Source organism: Excalfactoria chinensis, chromosome 3 (genome assembly GCF_039878825.1).
Source record: "Excalfactoria chinensis isolate bCotChi1 chromosome 3, bCotChi1.hap2, whole genome shotgun sequence".
Classification (NCBI taxonomy): Eukaryota; Metazoa; Chordata; class Aves; order Galliformes; family Phasianidae; genus Excalfactoria; species Excalfactoria chinensis.
The window spans coordinates 30,936,178-30,956,932 of NC_092827.1; the positions used below are offsets into that span (position 1 = coordinate 30,936,178).

General features: G+C 39.1%; 1 protein-coding gene across 4 annotated transcripts in view; it reads right to left on the reverse strand.

The window, feature by feature from the left end:
• IBTK (inhibitor of Bruton tyrosine kinase) overlaps positions 1–16,404 on the reverse strand; it is a 55,074-nt gene extending 38,670 nt beyond the window's left edge. For 3 of the 4 annotated variants that reach the window (XM_072332178.1, XM_072332176.1, XM_072332179.1), the window contains exons 1-6: positions 16,207–16,399; positions 8,347–9,017; positions 4,171–4,267; positions 2,726–2,850; positions 1,194–1,304; positions 120–290 (exon numbers count right to left, since the gene is read on the reverse strand). In XM_072332178.1, coding sequence (XP_072188279.1) covers positions 120–290; positions 1,194–1,304; positions 2,726–2,850; positions 4,171–4,267; positions 8,347–8,670 — 828 coding nt within the window. In that variant the 5' untranslated portion in view covers positions 8,671–9,017; positions 16,207–16,399. Of the gene's footprint in view, positions 1–119; positions 291–1,193; positions 1,305–2,725; positions 2,851–4,170; positions 4,268–8,346; positions 9,018–16,206 lie in introns of all 4 variants that reach the window. The other variant, XM_072332177.1, reaches the window with a different exon arrangement.
• Between the last annotated feature and the right edge of the window lie 4,351 nt (positions 16,405–20,755).

Below are 20,755 nucleotides of genomic sequence, written 5' to 3' on the forward strand. Positions count from 1 at the left end.
TCCAAAAGAGTTTAAAATTTACTCGCACAATCTTCACGTTTCGCTTTCTGTTTAAAAAATAAATAAATAAAAATGAAAACAACAAACACGGCCAAGCTTTTTGTTGATGTTATTCTTACCTGTCTAGGAACACTGCAATTAGCAGGAGGAGGAAGAATACCTAATTGATGGAAAGTATTTAGGCCAAACGTGTAAACACATCCATCTTCTGTTAAAACAACAGTATGATCTTTAGCTGCTGCTATCTGGGAGCAATGGTGGCTACTCAAGCCTTCCACAAGTCTTGGAACCTAAACAAGCACAGAAGTGTTATATTTACCAAAGGCCATACGTATAACAGAAATTCGTAACAAAACATTGAAACTACAGATGAAAATGTACATGAACATACAAAATATTCATGAACAAATTTACCATATCCAATCCAATTAGATATTAAAAACACATCCTCTGCTGTCAGTGCAGGCCTGCTCTAAAACCAGGGTGGAAACTGTATCCTGAAGACAACTATACAACTATTAACTTTCACCTTTTTTGTTTTTTCTTTTAAAATCATAATGGTTTCTCCCATCCATCCAAATACAAGATAATCTAAAGAAAGTTACAGAGAATAAGGAAGGAGTTCTGTATCTTAGACCCTTTATGCCCTCTAATGGGAATTCTCCTTTATATGCGTATCATCCCCATTTCAAAACATGAGCTTCCATACCCTATGCAAGAAAAAATGTGTTCTTCTAAGGAAGTGCTTAAAAGTGAGCTTTGGTCTTCATTATAGCATTCAGAACACAGTATCAAGATCTACCAGATACTCAGTATTAAGAATATTTAACAAAACTGAATACTGTGCTGTAAACTTAGTGCACACTACCAAGAACAGAAGGTAAGATATTTAAGTCTGAACTGTACAGCCGTTGTATCTGTCTCTTCAAATTTCATTTTCGTATATTCCAACAACGTTCTGTTCAAATGAACTCACTCAACAGCTGTGCAAGTCTAACTCAAAATAATCCTTCTGTCACCTTTCATGATGTTATTTAGAGAGGAAAAAGGAGGCTGTCTATTTAAAATAAACAGCAAAGAGACTGAATAAGTTTTAAGAGTACACTCACAAGAACTCTAATTCAGTTTTCAGACTTTCTGTTTGATATAAAGGAAAAAAATGTTGGGATACACAAAAGATAGAATTAAGTTACCAGGCATGTTTGCTCATCACCATGTCCCAGGCGCCCTCCTTGTCCATGTCCACATGTATAAATTTGACCTTTGTGGGAAAGGAACACTGAGTGGAATTTGCAGAGTACCACCTGAAAGAATAAGGGCGGGAAGAGAGTACAGGACAATTGTATTTTCTTGGGTAATCTAAGAACACCTACCCAAACCACCTAGTGAACAACTTCAGCTTCACTAAAGACAACTTTATTACAATACAGGAAGAATTTGTGAACGTGAAACTATATTCAGTGCTGAAACACAGAATCTTCATCCCAAGGTGTAAGTAACCTAAGCAAAGAAGAATGCAAATGATCAGCATTGTTACACTATGAGCAACTTTTTAGAATGTTTTTATGATCAGCCAACAAGAGGATTTTTTGTTTTCACTATAACTGTCACTAAGAATTTCATAAGTAAAGGAAGAATTCAGCTGAAAGTGAGATGCACCTGTCACAATGCATCTCCCTGACCTTTGCTTATATAGCAAAGCTACAGCTCTCTCTATACACACACAATGACTAAGCTGGTCAATGTACAGAGATCCCAGAATAGATTAAATTATGGCAGGCCAGTTCAGAAAGGAATTCCTCTGATTTTCAGTAATGTACAGGTACAAGATAACTGGATTTAGGCATGCTTCTAGCTATTTCACTTCTTCACCAACATGGTAAACCACTCTGAAAGCTAAACTCTAAATGAGGCAAAAGTTACAATTCATCTGATCATGAAATTATGAGTAAGATACCAGTATAAGAGCAGACGTACTACCAAATCAAATCAGAAATAGCACAAAACACTTGCTTTAAATTTAATTGTACATTAACTACTTCAGTAGTTCTGTTTATTGAAGTATGTTCAAGCAGTGGCCTCATAGGCTAATAAAGATTGTTTTAAGGGTAAAAATACTGCCTCAGAATTGCTGAAGGAAACTGCAACACAGCTGGTTAACACTAAATGCTAGATCAAGTTTTTATTGTAAGCTTTGAGTTACTCTTAAACTGAAGTCACAAGAAGTTAAAAGGAACAAACTACCGTTTATAGGAGGTGTGCTCCAGCAGCACACATGCTACTTTCAATACATGTCACAAAAATTCATTGTCCCACTTCTGTTCACTATGGGAGTTGAACAAGAGGTTAGTAACTCAAAACAGTTAGAGGGACGCCATGTTTCCAAACTCTTTAATTATCTTCAAGCCATTTAACAATATTAATCATCAATAGCGATCAAAAAAACATTCTCCCCACTGTAACAGAATTATGGTTTCACTGGGTGTGACTGGGAGGTAAAGCAGCAAGAAAATAATACAGCAGGCCTTGTCTAATATTCCTCAGCTATTCTGGAAACAGCTTGCTTAGAAATTACCAGAAAGAAAAAATAAAGCTATACAAAGCAGACCCAACATTTTTTTCCTTGTCAATTTGCAAAACTTGATTATATTACTGACTGTTGTTTCCTTCCATAAATCCTTCCACATTCACTGAGAAAGGTGCCTATGTAATACTTTCAAAATACCTGTTTGATATACACGCTGTTACGAGGAAAGAGGTCCACCAGTTCAGGATGATGTTTACTCTGTTGACCTCCATGACCCAATGTGAAATTTATATTGTTTCCCCACGTGTAGACTTCTGTGAGATCTGCAATGAAAAAAATAGTTTCTCTGCAGCTTCTAAGTACAGCAGTTTCATACACACCAACTTTGAGAACTCCTACAGTTTCTATTAAAAATTTGAAGAGGAAAGTTGTTTTTTCACCTTGAAATGAAGTTGAAAAACATATGTTCTAATAAGAAGGTATCATGTTAGAGGTTGTTTTATGACAACTATGTGTACAAGATAAGCCACATTACTCGCATTTACATTCCCTTTGTGTAAGATGCAAATGTTTCACAGCAGAGTTACTACAGTTCTCAGAAGAACATTGCTACTACTTTAAGGTTACATGGTTTTAGTTCTCAATTTACTGAAAAGTCGTTCCCCAAAAAACGTTATACTCTTCTGCATGAAAGCCATAAGCACTTTCACTATTCCTTACCTGTTGCTTTTTTTTTTTTAATAGCCTTTTGGTTACACTGATTTTTGAACACTGTTTTCTGATGAGTATCTGATCCAACTATTATAAGGCTTAAAAGAGTTTACCATATTAAAATGTAAAATTAATACATGAAATTCAAGATTGGCATGATCAAAACCACTTAAATTGACTGGAATCAAGATGAAAAGAATATGTTTCACTGTGCAACTCTGGAGACAAGAAGACAGGGACAAAAAGTATAAAACAGCATTAAAGAAGTTAGAAAAACTGTTTCTGTCAAAGAAAACATTGTGTGCTCAGTTATTCATGCTTTTTTTTTTTTTTTTTTTTAAACTTATGTGCTCACTTCCCATTTGGAAGTGTATTTAGAGTGACTGTATCTAACTTATATCAAGTTATTTTACCTTAAAATTATAGATTCAAGAATACACTCCCCCACTCTTCACAGGAGATACAGAAGTAATGTAAATCACTCTACTGAATTCAAAGACGCTGTCTTTGGTAACTTGACAGTGACATTTGGAAACCATCCATCTCAAGTCCTCCTGCTCAAGCATGATCAGTTAGAGCTTGCTGCCCGAGATCATGTCCTTTTCAGGTTTCAAACAACTCCAAGGACAGACTCTGCACAATCTCTGGGCGACCTATTAAATCTCTTGCCTTTGTTTGATGTCTTTTTGTTAGTTATTCTTTCCTTCAAACTGATAAGCCAGTTGTTATTTGTTCATTTTTGTTACGTACACAAATCCTGTGTCTACTTATAACATTCTGCACCTGCTGTTTTATGGACAATACTGACCCAATATCCAAAGAAATCTGATAGTCCATACCCTTCTAATTAGAAACATTAAACACTGTCTACACTGGTACATACATTAAGACATTGAAATAGATTTCCTTGTAAAATACAATTTATTTCCTACCAGTTTTCTTGAACACCACATGGACTGGTCTGTCTTTCATCACGAGATCCAAAGCTGACAAGCCTTCTTTATCCTGAATGTACAGACTAACACCATGCTGAAAGAGAAGAAGGGGAAAATTAAAAATAACTCTACTGCTTGAAAAAGCCATGTCATCGTTTAAGAAGCTACATACAACTGTAACTGATCTTTAAAATAGAGGGGAAAAAAAAAATCTTCCAAATGTTTCTAGTCAAGTGGGAATAGATCTGGGGGAAAAAAAAAAACATGCCACATTAATCATGTAGTTTTGTTCAACTATATACATTTCATGTTAATGAATTAACTGGGATTTTACCGTACTGGTTGAGTAATAAGATGTAATTGGATAAACACAGAAGAAACTAATTTCAAGGTAAAGCACTGTCATCTAGGCAGGGTGAGTATTAATTGAAAAAAAAAAAAATGCATTTATCAGCTTTGAAGAATACTTTTTCTTTTACTACCCAATTAGTGAAAGTTTTGACAAGCTAGAGACGGGATTAAAAATAAAAAGCCACCTACTATGGCTTTGAAAACAAGCAGGGAACAGCAGATCACAGATGCTGAGAAAAAAGACATGAGGGCACAAATAGCCAGACAAAATACTAGTGAGGAAGTTTCAATAGCAACAAGCATTATAGGTCATAATTTCCCTCTTTTCATAAACCTCCAGGGACAATGACTCCACCACGTCCCTGGGTAGATTGTTCCACTGCCTCACCACTCCTGAGAAGAAATTTTTCCTAACATCCTGCCTGAATCTTCCCCAGTGCAATCAAATGCCATTACCTCTTGTCCTAGCACTAGTTACACAACAGAGGAGACACACAGAGCCCCGCACCTTGTAACAACCTCCCTTGTAGAGAGTGATAAGGTATCCTCTGAGCCTCTTATTCTCCAGACTAAACAATTCCATTTCCCTCAGCAGAGGAGCACCTCATAAGATTTGTGCTCCAGACCTCTCACCAACTTTGTGGCTCTTCTTTGGGCATGCTCCAGGGCCCTGATGTCTTCCCAGCAGCAAGAGGGCCAAAAGTGAACAAAGTACTTGAGGTGCAGTCTCACCAATGCCTAGTATAGTTGGATGATCACCTCCCTGCTCCTGCTGACTCTACTATTTCTGATAATGCAAGGATGCCATTGGCCTTCTCAGCCACCTGGACACACTACTGGCTCATGTTCAGCCAGCTAGCAACTAACACCCACAGACCCTTTTCCTTCACGTAGCTTGCCAGACCCTCTGCCTCAAATCTGTAGCAATGCCTGGGGTTGTTGTGACTGTAAGTATAGGATCCAGCACTTGGTCTTGCTAAAGTTCATATACTGGCCTTAGTTTACCAATCCAGACCATTCAGATCCCTCTGAAGGGCCATCCTATCTCTAGGCAGATTGATACTTCTTCTCTACTGCAAATTTACTGAGAGCGCACTCAATGCCCTCATCCAGGTCACCAATAAGGACAATGAACAGGACAGGGCCCAGTATCAACCCCTGGGAAACACCACTTGTGACCAGTCACCAGTTGGATTTAACTCCATTCTCCACCACTCTCTGGGCCTGCCCACCCAGCCGGTTTTTTACTCAGCAAAAAGTGTACCTGTCCAAGCTACAGACAGCCAGCTTCCCAAAATACTACATAAGACAGAGTCAAAGGCCTTACTAAAGTCTACATAGATTACATTCACAGTCTTTCCTTCATCCACTGGACAGATCATCTGCTCATAGAAGGAGATCAAGTTGATCAAGCAGGACCTGTCTCTCATGAATCCACACTGGCTGGGCCTGATTTCCTGGCTGTCTTGCACATGCCACATAATCACAGTCAAGACTATCTGTTCCATGACCTTCCTCAATACTGAGGTCAGGCTGACAGACCCGTAGTTCCCCAAGTCTTCCTTTTGACCCTTCGTGTAGATGAGTGCAGATATTTTATATACATACATATACATATATATACACGTATATATACATATAGTGCTCTCAATTGAAATAATAAAGTGCTTCCAACATTGGTTTAAGGATGTAAACAGCAATAACTGAACATCTTGAGTTAGAGGGTACCCACATGGACCCCTGAGCCCAAACCCGGGTTCTGCACAGGACCGCCTAAAATTCAAATCCCATATCTGAGTGCATTGCCCAAACTCTTCTTGAACTCCAGTAGCTTGGGGCTGTAACCACTGCCCTGGGGAGTCTACTCCAGTGCACAACCACTCCCTTGGTAAAGAGCCTTCTCCTAACACCATTACACGGCAACAGGTAACACAATATTTTTCCTTCCAGTTGCTGCATAAGTCATCTATAAGCATAACAAGCTGCAGTTAGCACTGCAGAGTCTGGAGAAGAGGAAGGAATCTGAGGGGAGACCTCACTGCTCTCTACAATTACCTGAAAGGCTGCAGCAAGGCAGCAAGTGTAAGACAGAAATAGAGACTCCCAAGTTGAGCCACAGGAGACTTAGATCATGTATCAGGACGAGTACCTTCACTGAGAGGGTGGTCAAACATTAAAACTGGCAGCCCAGGGAAGTGGTGGAGTCCCCCAGCCCTGAAGGTAACTTAAGAGAAGTGTGGATGGTGACTCAGATATCATATAGGAGGAATGGCTGAGAGATCTAGAATGCTTAACTCAGAGAAAGTTTGGGGGGAAGATCTTGTCAACTTGTATAAAAATAATACACAATGGAGGCAGTGGAAGAGGGGTTATCAGTGGTATCCAGTGACAGGTATAGCTGCAATGGGTACAAATTTAAACACAAGAAGTTCCATTTAAACATATAAACATTTTTACTGAACTGGTGTTAAAACACTGAAGTACAGATGTGCAGACTAGACAATTGCTTCAAGGACCCTTTCTAGCTCAGCTATTTCATAACTATGTTCTGTAATCCCTTCCTGCCATTGCTGTAATACCTTAAGAACACATGCTTTTAAGAACACATGCTTTTAATAATACTGCATAGCAGAGAGAGAGTTAGGAAACTAGAAGGCAGAGCACTCTCTATGACTCATTTTTCTTCTAAGAGGAATACCAACAGAGCCATCTATCATAAAAACCTCACATAGTCATGCAACTGATAAAAAAGTAAAACACATTTGGGAAAAACAATAACAGCGTCCTGTAAGCAAATATCAAAGACACAGAGACGCATACACACACTAGAGGATTCAATACCTTCTCAACCATCACACATACAGCTTCCAGTTTTATACAGAACAGAACCACCTACAATTCTCATAAAAACATTTAATTTCGGAAAGCTTAAAGAAAACCTTCTCACTATACAGGAGTACAACACATGAAATGCATATTTATCAGTTATCACACTTTCGATAATTAAGAACTACTGGATCCACATCCATTTCGTTCAAACTGCTTTTTGAAAGGAGAAAGTTTAACGCTTACAAATTGCTAGTCACCGCAACGTTAGAAAGCTGAACTCAAAATGGAAAAGTCTTTGCCTTAAAGTTTGCTTTAAGTCATCCTGAATCACAAATATTTATTTTCTTACATGGCTAAAAGGAGCTTGAACATCTCAATCAAATGTAGATCTTCCTGTTGCTGTACTCTGGACTGGAGGAACAGAGGAAGGAGGAAGTAAAAATAAAAAACAACTTGCTAAGAGGAGGGGAAGAAGCAGAAATAACAAGGAAGGAACAAAGGGAACCAAGAGGGAGCCCTGGTTAAAATATAAATGAAATGAGAATATGTTTAATAAAACACTGCATTACTTTGAACTACTTTTCTCTCAAACATAAGATCCACTCAAGCTTATATTTTATGATCACTAAAAAGTACTAATTGGTATAACAGACTGAAGAGTCTATTTTTGCAGTATCTTTTGTCTAACATCACGTTCATTTTATACTTCTAAAATCCTAACCCCAATACTGTTCACACAAACCAGTCTTTCAGGGAAGTCCACAACTGACTGGGGATCCTTACTCTGTGCTTATTTCTTCATGGGCAAAGACAGACATCTTTTAGGAGTACAAAGTCAAATTTCAAGTAAATCAGGACACTGTGATCTAAATACAGTACTAAGATAACCTTCAAGAGGCTTTCAGTCATGTTTTAAAACCACTCACTTTTGAGTAACTGAGACCACTCAAAAACTCACAGATTCCAAGAAAAACTGCAGTTGCAAATACTCACTTTCAGTAGCGACAGAACACAGTCAATGTATCCATAAAATATACTTCTGTGCAAAGCTGTCCATCCAGACTCTTTGTCTTTTGCCAAGAGATCCACTCCTTTGGTCTCAGCCAACCAGTCCAGCACACCTTTCTTGCCACAGGATGAAGCAAGATGTAGAACATTTCTACCAAAGGCATCCTTTATAGTTGCAGCATTGTAGCAGTAAGAAGAAAGAAAGGCTTTGATCTGGCCTTCACTTCCTCTGGTTACTACAGAAATAACATCCAAAGCATGCTGTAGAGATCGACACTTAGAAGTGCAGTCTGGCATGAGAGAATTCATCTTCACTTCGGAAGCTGCTCCTCTCCTTAAGGGGAACAACCATTAAGAATATCAAGGCACTCCAACTCAGTATGCAACACAGTGCCTTCAAAAATTTGTAATTCCAAAGATGTAAATCCAGTTTTATTGAGCTGCCATCAGAAATCTTTGTAATGTTATATTTGGCACTTGATCCAAATAAATATTTAAAAATATATATTTTAAGAAGTCTTATTTCACCATCATATATAACAAATATTGTTGTCCATAGAAAATTCTGAAGTGAACCGACTACCTTATGTGTGGAGAGGGGGATTCCCCCTCCACACTCCTTTATTCTTCTAAAACTCCATAATTGCAAGGGAGACCTGAAAAAAAGAACAAAACAGAACAGATTAGTCAATTAAAAAGCTTTTCCCCCATCAGCTGCACAAAGTTAAACGCATACCATACTAGAGCTTACAAGTGCAGGAGTAAAGTAGCATGGGTTAACTGGCTTGTCTAATGCCATTTGAGCTTACTGTCAGGCATTTAGCCAGTCTAAAAAGCCATGAATCCCCAACCCAACCTTGGAAGGTAACTCCTCCCCTTCTTTGAGGCTACATGATGAACCAGGAAAAAAGAAAGGTAAACTAAAGAACAACAACAATTTCCTTTCCTAGAAAGGAAACACCTCAGGATCCCAACAGTTTCTTAATTATCAGGAGGCGAGGACTGAACTGAAGGAAAAAAAATAACCAAAACTAAAGAAACTCAAGCAGGTATTGAATACACCTTGGCTCTGTCAGTCTTGCCCTGGAGAAGGATGACCACCACAGTTTCCCTTTGCCACTGCAATAAAGGATTAAGCTTAGGGTTCTCTTCCTGGCCCCAGAGCCCAACATTGCCCTATTAAGTCTCTTCTGCAGAATGAACAGCAAGGTCCCCTTCTACCACTTCCAGAGCTACTGACAAATGTGAGAGGAAGGACAGCAAAAGGGGCAAGAAAAAGCTATGTGTACACACAAGAATTCAGACTGCTGGCTTCCTGCAAGGTAAAGTTGTAAAGCTCCTGGAACTGGTAGGAAGAAATGAACTTGTGGATTGGATAGGGAGCACATCCATGCATACTTAAATATGTGTACTTGAATGTACAAGTATTATGAATGTGCTTATTAACTAATTAACTTCAGCATATTATCCATCTTTGGCATATATTTCATGAGAGTAAACAAGACATGACAGAAGAACTAATAGACTATTAAAAATGTGCAGTTATATTAAAAGCATTACTGTAAGTAAATACCAGACAGAATAAAAATTACATATGAAATCATCTAAAATAGGAAAAGTGAGCTATATACATCACTGATGCACTGCATAGTGCATACTGGTATTCAGTCCTTCATACACAAACCTTTCACACATCAGTATCAAACTGAATCAAGTATTATTAAATCTCACGTCAAACTTGTCGATGGTTTTGCTCACTCTTAAAACTACTGTTTAAAACTGTTCAAACCCTGAAAAAAGTATGTCAAAAGAAGCCAGGCAACAATACCATGAAAGATGGATAAATAAAACTTAATCCTCAGAAAAAAATTCTCTGTTTTCTTCCCACCTCGGCAATCAATATAAACCTAACCACAGTCACACCAAAGTCCTTGTTCTCCCCTTCAGTAGCATGCTGCCATTGTTTTTCAGGCAGCAAACACACAACCATATTTTACTGTGTCACAACCTGTCACAGAAAAATTACACTGGCTGGAAAAGAAAACAGAAGTCCCATTCCTCCTATTTCAAGAATTATCAACAATTGCCACAAGGTTAAGAGCAAACACTAGTGATGGAATTAATGGAATCTAAACTTTCAAGAGAAAAAAGAGCAAATGCACAACACTAATCCAAAGATATTAATCTGAACATCTCATGACAAGCCTCTGACAGTTATTGTTCCACATCATTCAGAGAAGATTAAATACTTGGAATGAAAATCTACAGATCACAATTGTTCACTATGATACTTTCAAATCAGTTTCAAAGATTAGGGAAAAAATAGTTTTCATTCACTATAATTGAGTCTCTCATCCCTGTCCACGAGTAACACTTAGAAACATCTCAGAGTCCAAACGTGACCACAACCATATAGCTTACATTTCCCATAGTGAGTTTAAGCTCACCCTGTTTTCCAACCAGCATACCAACCTCTCAATAACACAAAGTTTAACACATACCTATATGGACTTCTCCTTCCAACTTCTTTAAAACCTTACACTATGAAGTGAGCCAACATTACAGGCTTGAAGAGAAGTTTTAGTTTCAAGCACACGGCCTGACGCTGCCCCAAGGAATCAAAGTATGACAGGTAACTGTTATTGTCAGCCCAGATTCCCAGGGCATCAAACTCTTCTAAATGGTAACTATTCTTAAATATATTGGGGTATCTATAGGAAAAACTATCAGTACTCCACTAGGTGATAAAACCATGCTGTGAAGTAGTATGAGTTTTACTTTATGCCTTCTGAAGAATATCTTTAGGACACTGCTATTAGCACTACAAAGAAAGAAAAGTAAAATCAACAAGCACAGGGAAAAAATATGCAGAGAAGTCAAAGAAAACTGGCTGATCTCTCAGGTAAACTGATAGGAAGTAGCACTGCCACTAAAGGCAGCTGTCCTGCCATGCCCCATGGCATACCGTCCATCCCATGGGCTGATACTCATCTGTTTACAACACCAAATTGCATGGGTAAATGATTCAGAAGGAAGAACAAACTTGTACCAAAAAAGAAACCCAAACCAAAAACAACCAAAAAAAGAAACTACACCACAAGAAACACTGCAAGACATGAGCACACAAATAAGAAAAAGTGCCTCATTAAAGCACCTGAGCTCTGGACTAAGAATCTAAGAGTCCCTGACTACCACACAGTAATTCCATTATGATGATACTGCAACTATGTGGATTATTTCTTTATAAGTCACCCTTACCCAGCCCTCCTTACACATACAACAACAAATACTATATTAGGACATTGACATATACACCTCGAGTTTCAAGACAGAAGGCTGCTGTTCAAGTTCACAACCCTCTTCAACAAAGACTGAGACATCAGTAACGCAGTCATGTTATTACAACATCTGAAACGAGTTAATAATCTTATCTGACTACTTTTACATATAAAGTAGGTCCTGAAGTGATATCCTAAAACTTTAACATTGTGATGCTCATGTCTGTGTGAAAGCCCTGTATGTGGTGTTAAAAATGCTTACTTCTAGTACAAGATGTCCCAATTGAATCAGCAGCACCCAAAGGAAGCTCAAAATGTAAAGACCGGCATATTTTTAAACTTGGAACTCCAGGGGCTAGAACACACATTGCCTTTGGTTATGTGTTTGCTTTTTATTAGAAGCTATTTCTGTAGACTTCTCACCACTAACTATATTCATGTTATAACATTAGTGTTTCCCTAATTCTGTAGTTATTGAATGACAAAAAGGTAAATAACATCATCAGCCTTTAGACATTTTTGTTATGTAATGTGTTGGAATTCAATTTAACATATATGCTTATAGTCCAGGAAAATTTAAGAGACTGCAACAAAGCCAGAGTTTCTAAATAGTAAACAAAGTCTTTGTGGTTTATGGCCTTCTGGAAGTGAGTAGGTAGAGCCCCCTCAATCAGCTCTTGCCCAGAGAGGGCAAGGCAGCCCCACACCATGGCTGTCACACCTCCGCCTGGACAGCACATTCACCCAAACACTTCAGAGCTTCTCCAGCACAGGTCTCAAAAGAGACCTGCTACAACTCCTGCCCTACACCAAAGCATTAGCAGCTCATCTTAGGAAAACCTTGTCCATCCTCACATATTGCTACAAGTGCTCTAAAACAGAGTATCTACTCTCCCAACCAACAAGAACACAGTTATCTGACCTCCTACTGTCTGTAAGGTCTCTGGCCAGAGAGGAGCCATCAGACCTTAAGGAATCAGAACTCCTGCGGCTGGAAAAGTAGCAGTCACTTGTGGTTGTCTCAAATTTGTTTCTTTGGTCTCTACAAGTTGTCAAAAACATGCCACTTTATAAGGAGGTCTAAGACCACAATCAAAACAACTCGCTTGAGAATGAAACTAAGATTATAAGCATCAGAGGGCAGTTAGATGAAATCTTGAGATTCTGATCAATCTTTGGGAATGACAAACAGAGGAGAAACAATCTCCCATTTGGGAGAGTACAAAGGGTGGTATCAAAGGATATCAAAGCTTCTTACAAGGGTTTTCTGATAGGTTAAGGGTCCTTTAGTCCAAAGGTTCCATTTAGCTCTTTTGTTATCCAAGATGCTTCCCAGAATAAACAAGTATATATGATCAATTACACTCTGACAACGAGAAATCTTGTAACAATTACATAGAAACAGCAGAAATGCTAGCATTTATAAAGAGGCAGCCCCTACAGCAAGTGTATCTCAGTCACTGACTTTCAGAAGCCAGATGCATCAATGGCACAGCATACACAGCAAAGTTTTTGCAATGCCTTGAACACCAGCAGCCAGCACTGAGCGACCACAAGCTAATGGATAAAGGAAGATGCCAGACTGCCCACTTCCACATCTGTGCAATGCATTACAGTAACTCAATCGATAAACTAGTGACACTGCTTTGAAACACAGCTCCTGGCTGTCTTGGTACGAACATATTTCTCAATATCTTATTTGATAATTAGACTTAGCATAACCTGCCCTCATCCCATTCACTGTTTTGTAAAGGATTTATTTAAGTGGTGTTGATTCCTTCCTAAATTTCAACTACAACGTAAGTGGCAGAAATGCTGCTCTGCTACACAGAGGGGCTTGAATCCCGGGAGCTGGACTCGATGATCTCTAAGGTCCCTTCCAACTCGCATGATACTGTGATACTGTGATACAACTAGGATGTACTCGGTGAAAACAACCTCCCTAACATTTGGCTCTCCCACAACAAAAGTAGGAGTTTCTATTTTCCATTAAAAGAAAAAAAAGCCCAAAGTTTTCTTGTCAACCCTACTGATTTATTATTATTATTATTATTATTATTATTATTATTATTATTATTATTATTATTTTTAATAGTGTAAATGACGTGGCTTTAAAGACACAAAATTGATCTACTTTCCCATTTGACAAGAAGTTGCTGGAAGCTTACATGAAGATTAGTGACAGGCAACGTCATACACTACAATGAGGCAAATCCAGCCTTATAAGGGCATTGCAAGTTCTTAAACATACCCACGGTGCTCGTGGGTTTTTTTGTTTGTTTGTTTTGCTTTCATTTTTGAACAAACATGCTGACATTCAACAATGTTATCCAAGTTGGTCCATTCAGACTTGTTTCATAACATCACAAAGCATAACATTACAAAGCTTAGCCATAACAGGCTGGTAATGCTAACAATATTTGTCCCCAAACCAAACTTCACAAACTTGGATATTAAGCTAATAAAAATTAAAAATAATATCGCTTTAGTTCCATAAGCCATAGATTTTGTTTACTACTGTTACTGATTTTCCAGGGTTTTCTGTCGACTGAAGTCTTATCTAAAGACAGCTTCGACTAATAAATACTGAAGGAGTTTAGAATCTGACCAGAGACCAGCAAACTGAAGCTAAATGGTAATATAATAATCATAACACTGACACTAAACAGCATAGCCTCAAGGATGCATTGCAAGAAGCCACTGAACACAGATGAACTTCTAGATAAATATCACTAAATACACCTTTCAGCTACAAGCCTTCAAATAATAAGATCATAAATTCCTATTCATGAGATTACATACCCATAGAGTGTTTAACCCTCTGCACATTTTATGATCCCTCAAACAATATTATCTGAATATATTTTATAGGGGAAAATGTAATGGAGCATACAAGCATTTGGGCGAAATCTAAGTTACATGGTATGCTGAGTGATGTGGAACTCTAAAAACAGCTCTTAACTACTTTGCAGGGGTACTGAATACTTGTTTACAAGTCATAGAAATTAAGAGATCTGTTCTCACTACACAAAGCATCAGATAGAACTGTGCCTCTAGTTCGGATATCAAGTTTTAAGAGAAGCAGAGAAACAGAAGAGAACTGTGAAAAGAGGAACCAGGACTCAAAAGGTTTACAAAACAACCTGAGTAGAAGCTGAACAAACTGCATCTATTTTATTTCTTAGCTGTGTTTTCCACAGACCACGTGGAGTCTTCCAACAAGAAGGCTACTGCATCATGAAAAAAACCCATCTGTTACCCCTGATAGCAGGATAAGCAGTCATTCCTTCAGGTTTCATGAAAGATTATTTATCAGGAAGTACTGAATGCAAATATTGCTACCCACAGATATTCTCAAAATTGACTTGACAAGCAACCCAGCAAGTTTCAGATACAACCTGCCTACAAGTAAAATGATGGACAAAATCCACCTTGATTTATAAAGCCTGCTATGTTCCCTCTGCCATGACAGACTCAAGGTGCTTCCTTTACCAGGCTGGGGCCTCTGTGCCACCACCCAGTAGCCCTGCAACAAGTGGTATTTCGAGGTTCTCATACTCTACAGCTTCCATCTTCTGAGTGATGACAGCAAAATCCTTACAGTGCTAACACTGAATAGAAGGCAAACACATTTGTCAAACAAGCGCCAAGGTATCACTGATAGCTAAACACAGCTACAACACTTCAGAGCAAGTTTGTCTGTCAGAAAGAACAAGGTATCTATCTTAACAGCACAAATATGACAGAGTTTGAAATACTGTGCTTTGCTTGTAGCATCATAGAAGAGCTTATGCTGGAAGTGACTCTAGAGATCACCCAGTTGCAACCCCCTGCTATGGACAGGCTTTCTGGAAATACTGAAAACTAGCCATCTTTAGTAACACTATCAAAAAAATGAAAACATGCAGGAAGGGGTAACAGAGAAGCATAGTGCATGCAGCTATGGACATTTCCACAACATACTGGGACCCTGCTCTAGATGTGCAGCTTATCTGCCTCACAACAAAAGAGCAATGGAGAGAAAACGCTTCCTAGAATTTCCTATACTTAAAGCTATGTCAGATAAATACATCGAGTCTCCGGAAGAGACGACTTTACTGTCAGACCTTGGTTAAAGCATGGTTTAAAAGCACCCATCCGGGTGCCTTCATATTTATTTCTGTAAACCACAAGTTGCGATCAGTCTCCACGCAAACCGAGAGCTCCACTGACCACGTCAGCAAAGGGAAGGCCAGGTGCCAAAGATCGGGCAGTTGGCCCTAACAGGGCAGCACGGAAATATCCTCTCGAGCCAACGACGCGATGGCAGCACGCCGCTGCTGCTGCTCGGAGGCAGAACCGCTGCCGGCGCCCACCACGGTGTGGGATGGCAGCAAGCAGGCGGACTGGGAACCTCCCGATAGGGAAACCAGAGGCCGCTGCCAGCGCCCAGGGCTCCCTACCCGTTCCCCCATATGCTCTACCCCTTCAGCCACCGCCCGGCAGGGCTGAGCCGCGCCGCCGCCGCCGCCTTCCCCCCGGCCCGGCTCCCTCCGGACACATCAGCAGGTCGTGGCCCGCCCCTCACCAGTCGCTAGATGAATGGGCTCGGACGGGCAGGGCGGGACGCGCGCTGGGCACCGCAAGGGCACATCCTCAATGAAAACAGAACAGGAGCGAAGCCAGGCCGCGACAGCTACCGCTGCACCTCCAGCAGCGGCGGCGGCGACCAGCCCGTGCCAGCAGAGCAGGGCACAGGGACACCGCACCCCCGAAGAAGCGAACAGCCGATTGGCCGAGGCTCCGCCGCACCTCGGGTGCCGATTGGTTGAAACTGTCGGCCAGGCTCCGCCCTTCACAGTGAAGCCTGGATGGACTGACACGCCGAGGAGAAGTTGGGCGGGAGAAGTTGGAGGGGGCGGAGCCTCCAGGGCGATGGTGGAGTTAAAGCAAGATGGCGGCCGCAGGTATCGTATGGGTGTGGCGTACGCAGCCTTGTGAGCGAGGAGTCTTGGTTTGCACACAAAGGGCTTGAAAAATTCTCATCCGAAGAGATGACCCACATCTCTGGTGCCCCAAGTAACTCAAGTGCTACTTCATTGCATGCCTTGGATGATGCAATAGGAAGGACGCGTTACAGGTTGATTTGAAACAGGATTCCAGGTTAGCATTCCAAGGTAGGAAGGGATAGATAGGTGATACCTAAAGCAAAACACAGAATAAAATAAAAAGAAAAATCACAGATCACTTGCAAAATAGAGAAGAGCAGCTGTGTTAATGCTTCTGCCAACTTATGTGCTTATTCAAGGCTACATTTTTATCCCAGAAGCAGTGTAAGCACTATGTAGCTTTAAACAACCTAGCTACTTTTTAATCTCAAAACATTTAAAGTTGAAATATATATATATATGTGTGTGTATATTCAGCAGCAGCAGTTTAATTTGGGGAAAATGAAAAGAGTAGAAGTTTTACGTTGGTCAATCACAGGCATTTTTATCCATATCATCTGACCAACTTAATGGGGAACTCCACAGGCTGCTTTCTGTATAACACTGTACCAAAGGTTCAGTTTTCCAGCAGTCTATCCCCTTGGTAACTAACCTTGTAAGCTGTGTGAAGTTTATTGATGTGTTATTTTCCTAGTGATAGCTTTTTTTTCCTGCTTCAATCATGAGCATGTTTCAGAGGTGGCCTTGCTACAAGTATGCTTGCCAGCTGGCCTGTGAACAGTAATGACCATCTGGGGAGATAAGGAGGTCCAAATACAGCTGAAGTCAGCCATAAACAGTGCTTTGTTGTACAATAATGAATTCAAGCTAACAGCTGAGGCAGGCATCCTTTGGAGAGGTAAACAGAACAGTGGAGAGATCAAGAGCCTTAAAGGAGAACAAGGTCCAAGACAACAATAATAGACTGTATATGGGAAAAATAATTTTTAACAAGATAGAGTGCCCTTCAGGCACTTTCATAGAGCTCAATACAACCGTGAAGAATATAAGAATAGGATCTGATACAAACAAAACTTCGACAATAAAAAACAGTCTTTTAGCAAGTTGAGATTTTTGTGTTTGTTTGTTTTGTTGTTGTTGCTGTTTTAAAGAAAAACAGGATATTAACTGCTTTACCTGTTATTTACTGTTGAGGATTTTTCTAATTGTTCCCAGGCCAGTGATGGAAATTCCTGCTATTATGTGTCAGTTCTTCAAAAGCAGCCAAGTAGTGAACGCTGTTCAGAGGCTGAGGGTGATATAATTTGATTTGCAGAAATATTTTGAGGCGATAAGGTAACGAGTTATAAAACAAACAAACAAGCAACAGTGTAAATAGAACCTGTTTAAATTAATGATTTTCTTGTTTATCAAGACACTAAACAGTCTTTTCTAAATGGATGGTCCAGCAGCCAGATTTGTGAATACCTGAAGCACGTAGTACGTGCCTGACTGTTAAAAACTATTTTTTTCCTCTCCAGCCTGTGGCAGAAAGGTCTGAATTACCACAAATCAACATGTAATTGTCATTGGAAAAAAATGTGTCTTTGACCATCACTGTGACCTTTTATAGCAGTTTTAGACTTGCAGTCAAAGGGCTACACTTAAAAAGGAAAACCACTGTACTTATTTACTTCAAGAATTTGAGGAGGAATATCAATTTTGAGAGGCTCAGTGTCATGGTTTTGTAACTTATGGAGTACATTTTTTGTGTGTTAATATGCATCTCAGTTCATTGATAGTTGAGGGAGTTATAGGTTGGCTGTACTCCAAACTTGTATGCTTGCTTAAGGCTAGGGAAGATTAGGCTGCCAGGTAGACACTGTCCCATTAAGCATCATTCTAGCAAGCTGTGGATCCTTTCAGCTCTTCCAGAAAAATCTGATGAAATACTGAGATAAAGTTCTGTTGTTTGTCTACTGCCCCAAACTTAAGGCTGATGGAATAGTTAGGGGAGATGGTATAAGTCACAGTAAGGAAAAGAAGTGTTCTGTACTTTGTGCTATCACTGTAACAATCTCATAACAGATTATTAAAATTGATTCTAAATGTTGGGGGAAAAAAAAGATGGCAATTACTTTTATCAGCCAGTAATCCAAAAGTTCAGTCTATATCAAAAAGGGAATAATTTGTCTTTTTCATTTTCAGCTACAGTTCAGTGTCTCGTGATGGATTTCTGCTCTCACATTTCTATTTTTATGCCTCAGCTGGCCTAATTATTACCAGGGTCCTCTGGAGCCTTTAGTAATAATTCTTACTGGCAGCAGTAATACTCTGCTGAAGAAAAAAAAATTAATCAACTCCATGCTTATCTTCTTCTATACTAAATAAATTCCTTATGGTCTTTCCATTTCATGAACTTGAAAAGAGCAGAAAAGTATAAGATATTTGGCAATTTGTATTAGAGAGATAACTGGAAGATGAGACCACTTAGCAGGGAAGATTTTTGCTTTGCCATGCAAAAAATCTAAACTACTTCACTACTTCAGATAGTCACACCCCCAAGAATTTTATATATATTTATATATATATATATATATATATATATGCACACACACACCACTAGTGCATCTCTGAATTTATAAAGCATATATACATCTTGTATTAAGAAACTCTATCAAGAAACTCAGAGAGACAGGTATACTAAATTCCACCTGAGAAATGTGTGAAGTCTGAGGATAAAATAGAATTGAAAGAAGGATGGTAACATATGGACCACTCCCCAAGGTCTAGTCAGACTACTTCAGAGTTCTTATGAAAGTAAAGCAGAAAATGAAGATGCAGTGAGCACCAAAGAGCTTTTGCTCAGCAAGCAAAGGCAAGGCTGGAAACTTCTACGTAGCCATGGCACATCAGATACTCTGACATCTTCAAGATCTCCAGTTGGTCTAATTAGATTTTGAGAGCATTCCTGATATTCAAAGTCTATTTTGTGTTACTATGCTAATCCACAGACCCAGAAATGAGAGTTAATTACAAACGATACAAGCTGTATGCAACAACAAAGCACTGTCCATAGCTTTGTACAGAACTAATGAGAAAGTACAGAGTATAAAATCTCCACAGCTAGCATGGACCTTTGCACTTACCTTGCAGTGCCATCTACAGTCTAAAAACTCTTCTGGCATTCAGGTGACAGCACAGATTCTGTTTGCTTACTAACTTACAGCATTAGCAAAATAAGTTTGTGATAAAAACTCAAGAGCTTGTTCTGTGTCTAAAAACTCCAGACAGTTTTCTTGAGCTAATTTCAGCTGTGCCAGTGACTCACTGAGTACTGTGAGTCACTCCCAGCACGGTCAGAATCATAGATAATAACCTCCTCAGATAGGACTGTTCAAAACAAGAATTTAAGTTACCTGCTTTAAATTATCCCTCATATGAGCCTGTGTCTGGCCATCGACTCCACTGCAAAATAAGGTGGATTACAATTTTTGTTGTCTAAATTGTGTTGAAACCTAAGTAAAATGATAAAAATCACAGTTGAAGATGCAAGTGAAACTACAAAAGGCACACGTAGAGTTTCTTTTTCTGGAAATTTTAAAACAAAGCTATGCCAAACTGGGAGGATGACCTTAGAAACGTAAAAGGTTTGGAATTTCATGAGAGGAAAACCAACATACGCAGCTATCATCTGAACCCACTTCAAAAAAATCACATATATTTAAATTATATTCCTGACAATACTCAGGAAATACATACAATAAATCTTTATGGAGTTCTGGTTATAGACTTTAACTTTGATTCTAGCAACTTTGAATCATCTGACTTTCCAACGAGCATTCTAGCTACAAAACTCCAGCAGCAGTCCATCTTTGGACTGCCATTTTGCAATGCATAAACATATACTGTATTTTTCTATGACCACAGAGCCACAGCCAAAGTTACTGACAATTTGTGAGTATTTTTCCATTAAAAAAGAAAATATTTTTTCATATACTACTTAGAGTTCATTGGAAATAAAATCAGATGAAGTGGTTGATTAGTACTCATTATGGAAATGATCCTTCGCTTAATTTATTCTGGTTTTACAAATGTAATGTATGAATTTCATACAAAATGCTGATTCATAAGCTTTGATAAAGTTACTCCAAGTCGATGAACTTGTTTCTGATCTGATCATTTAATTTCTATTTTGCTTTCAAGTAA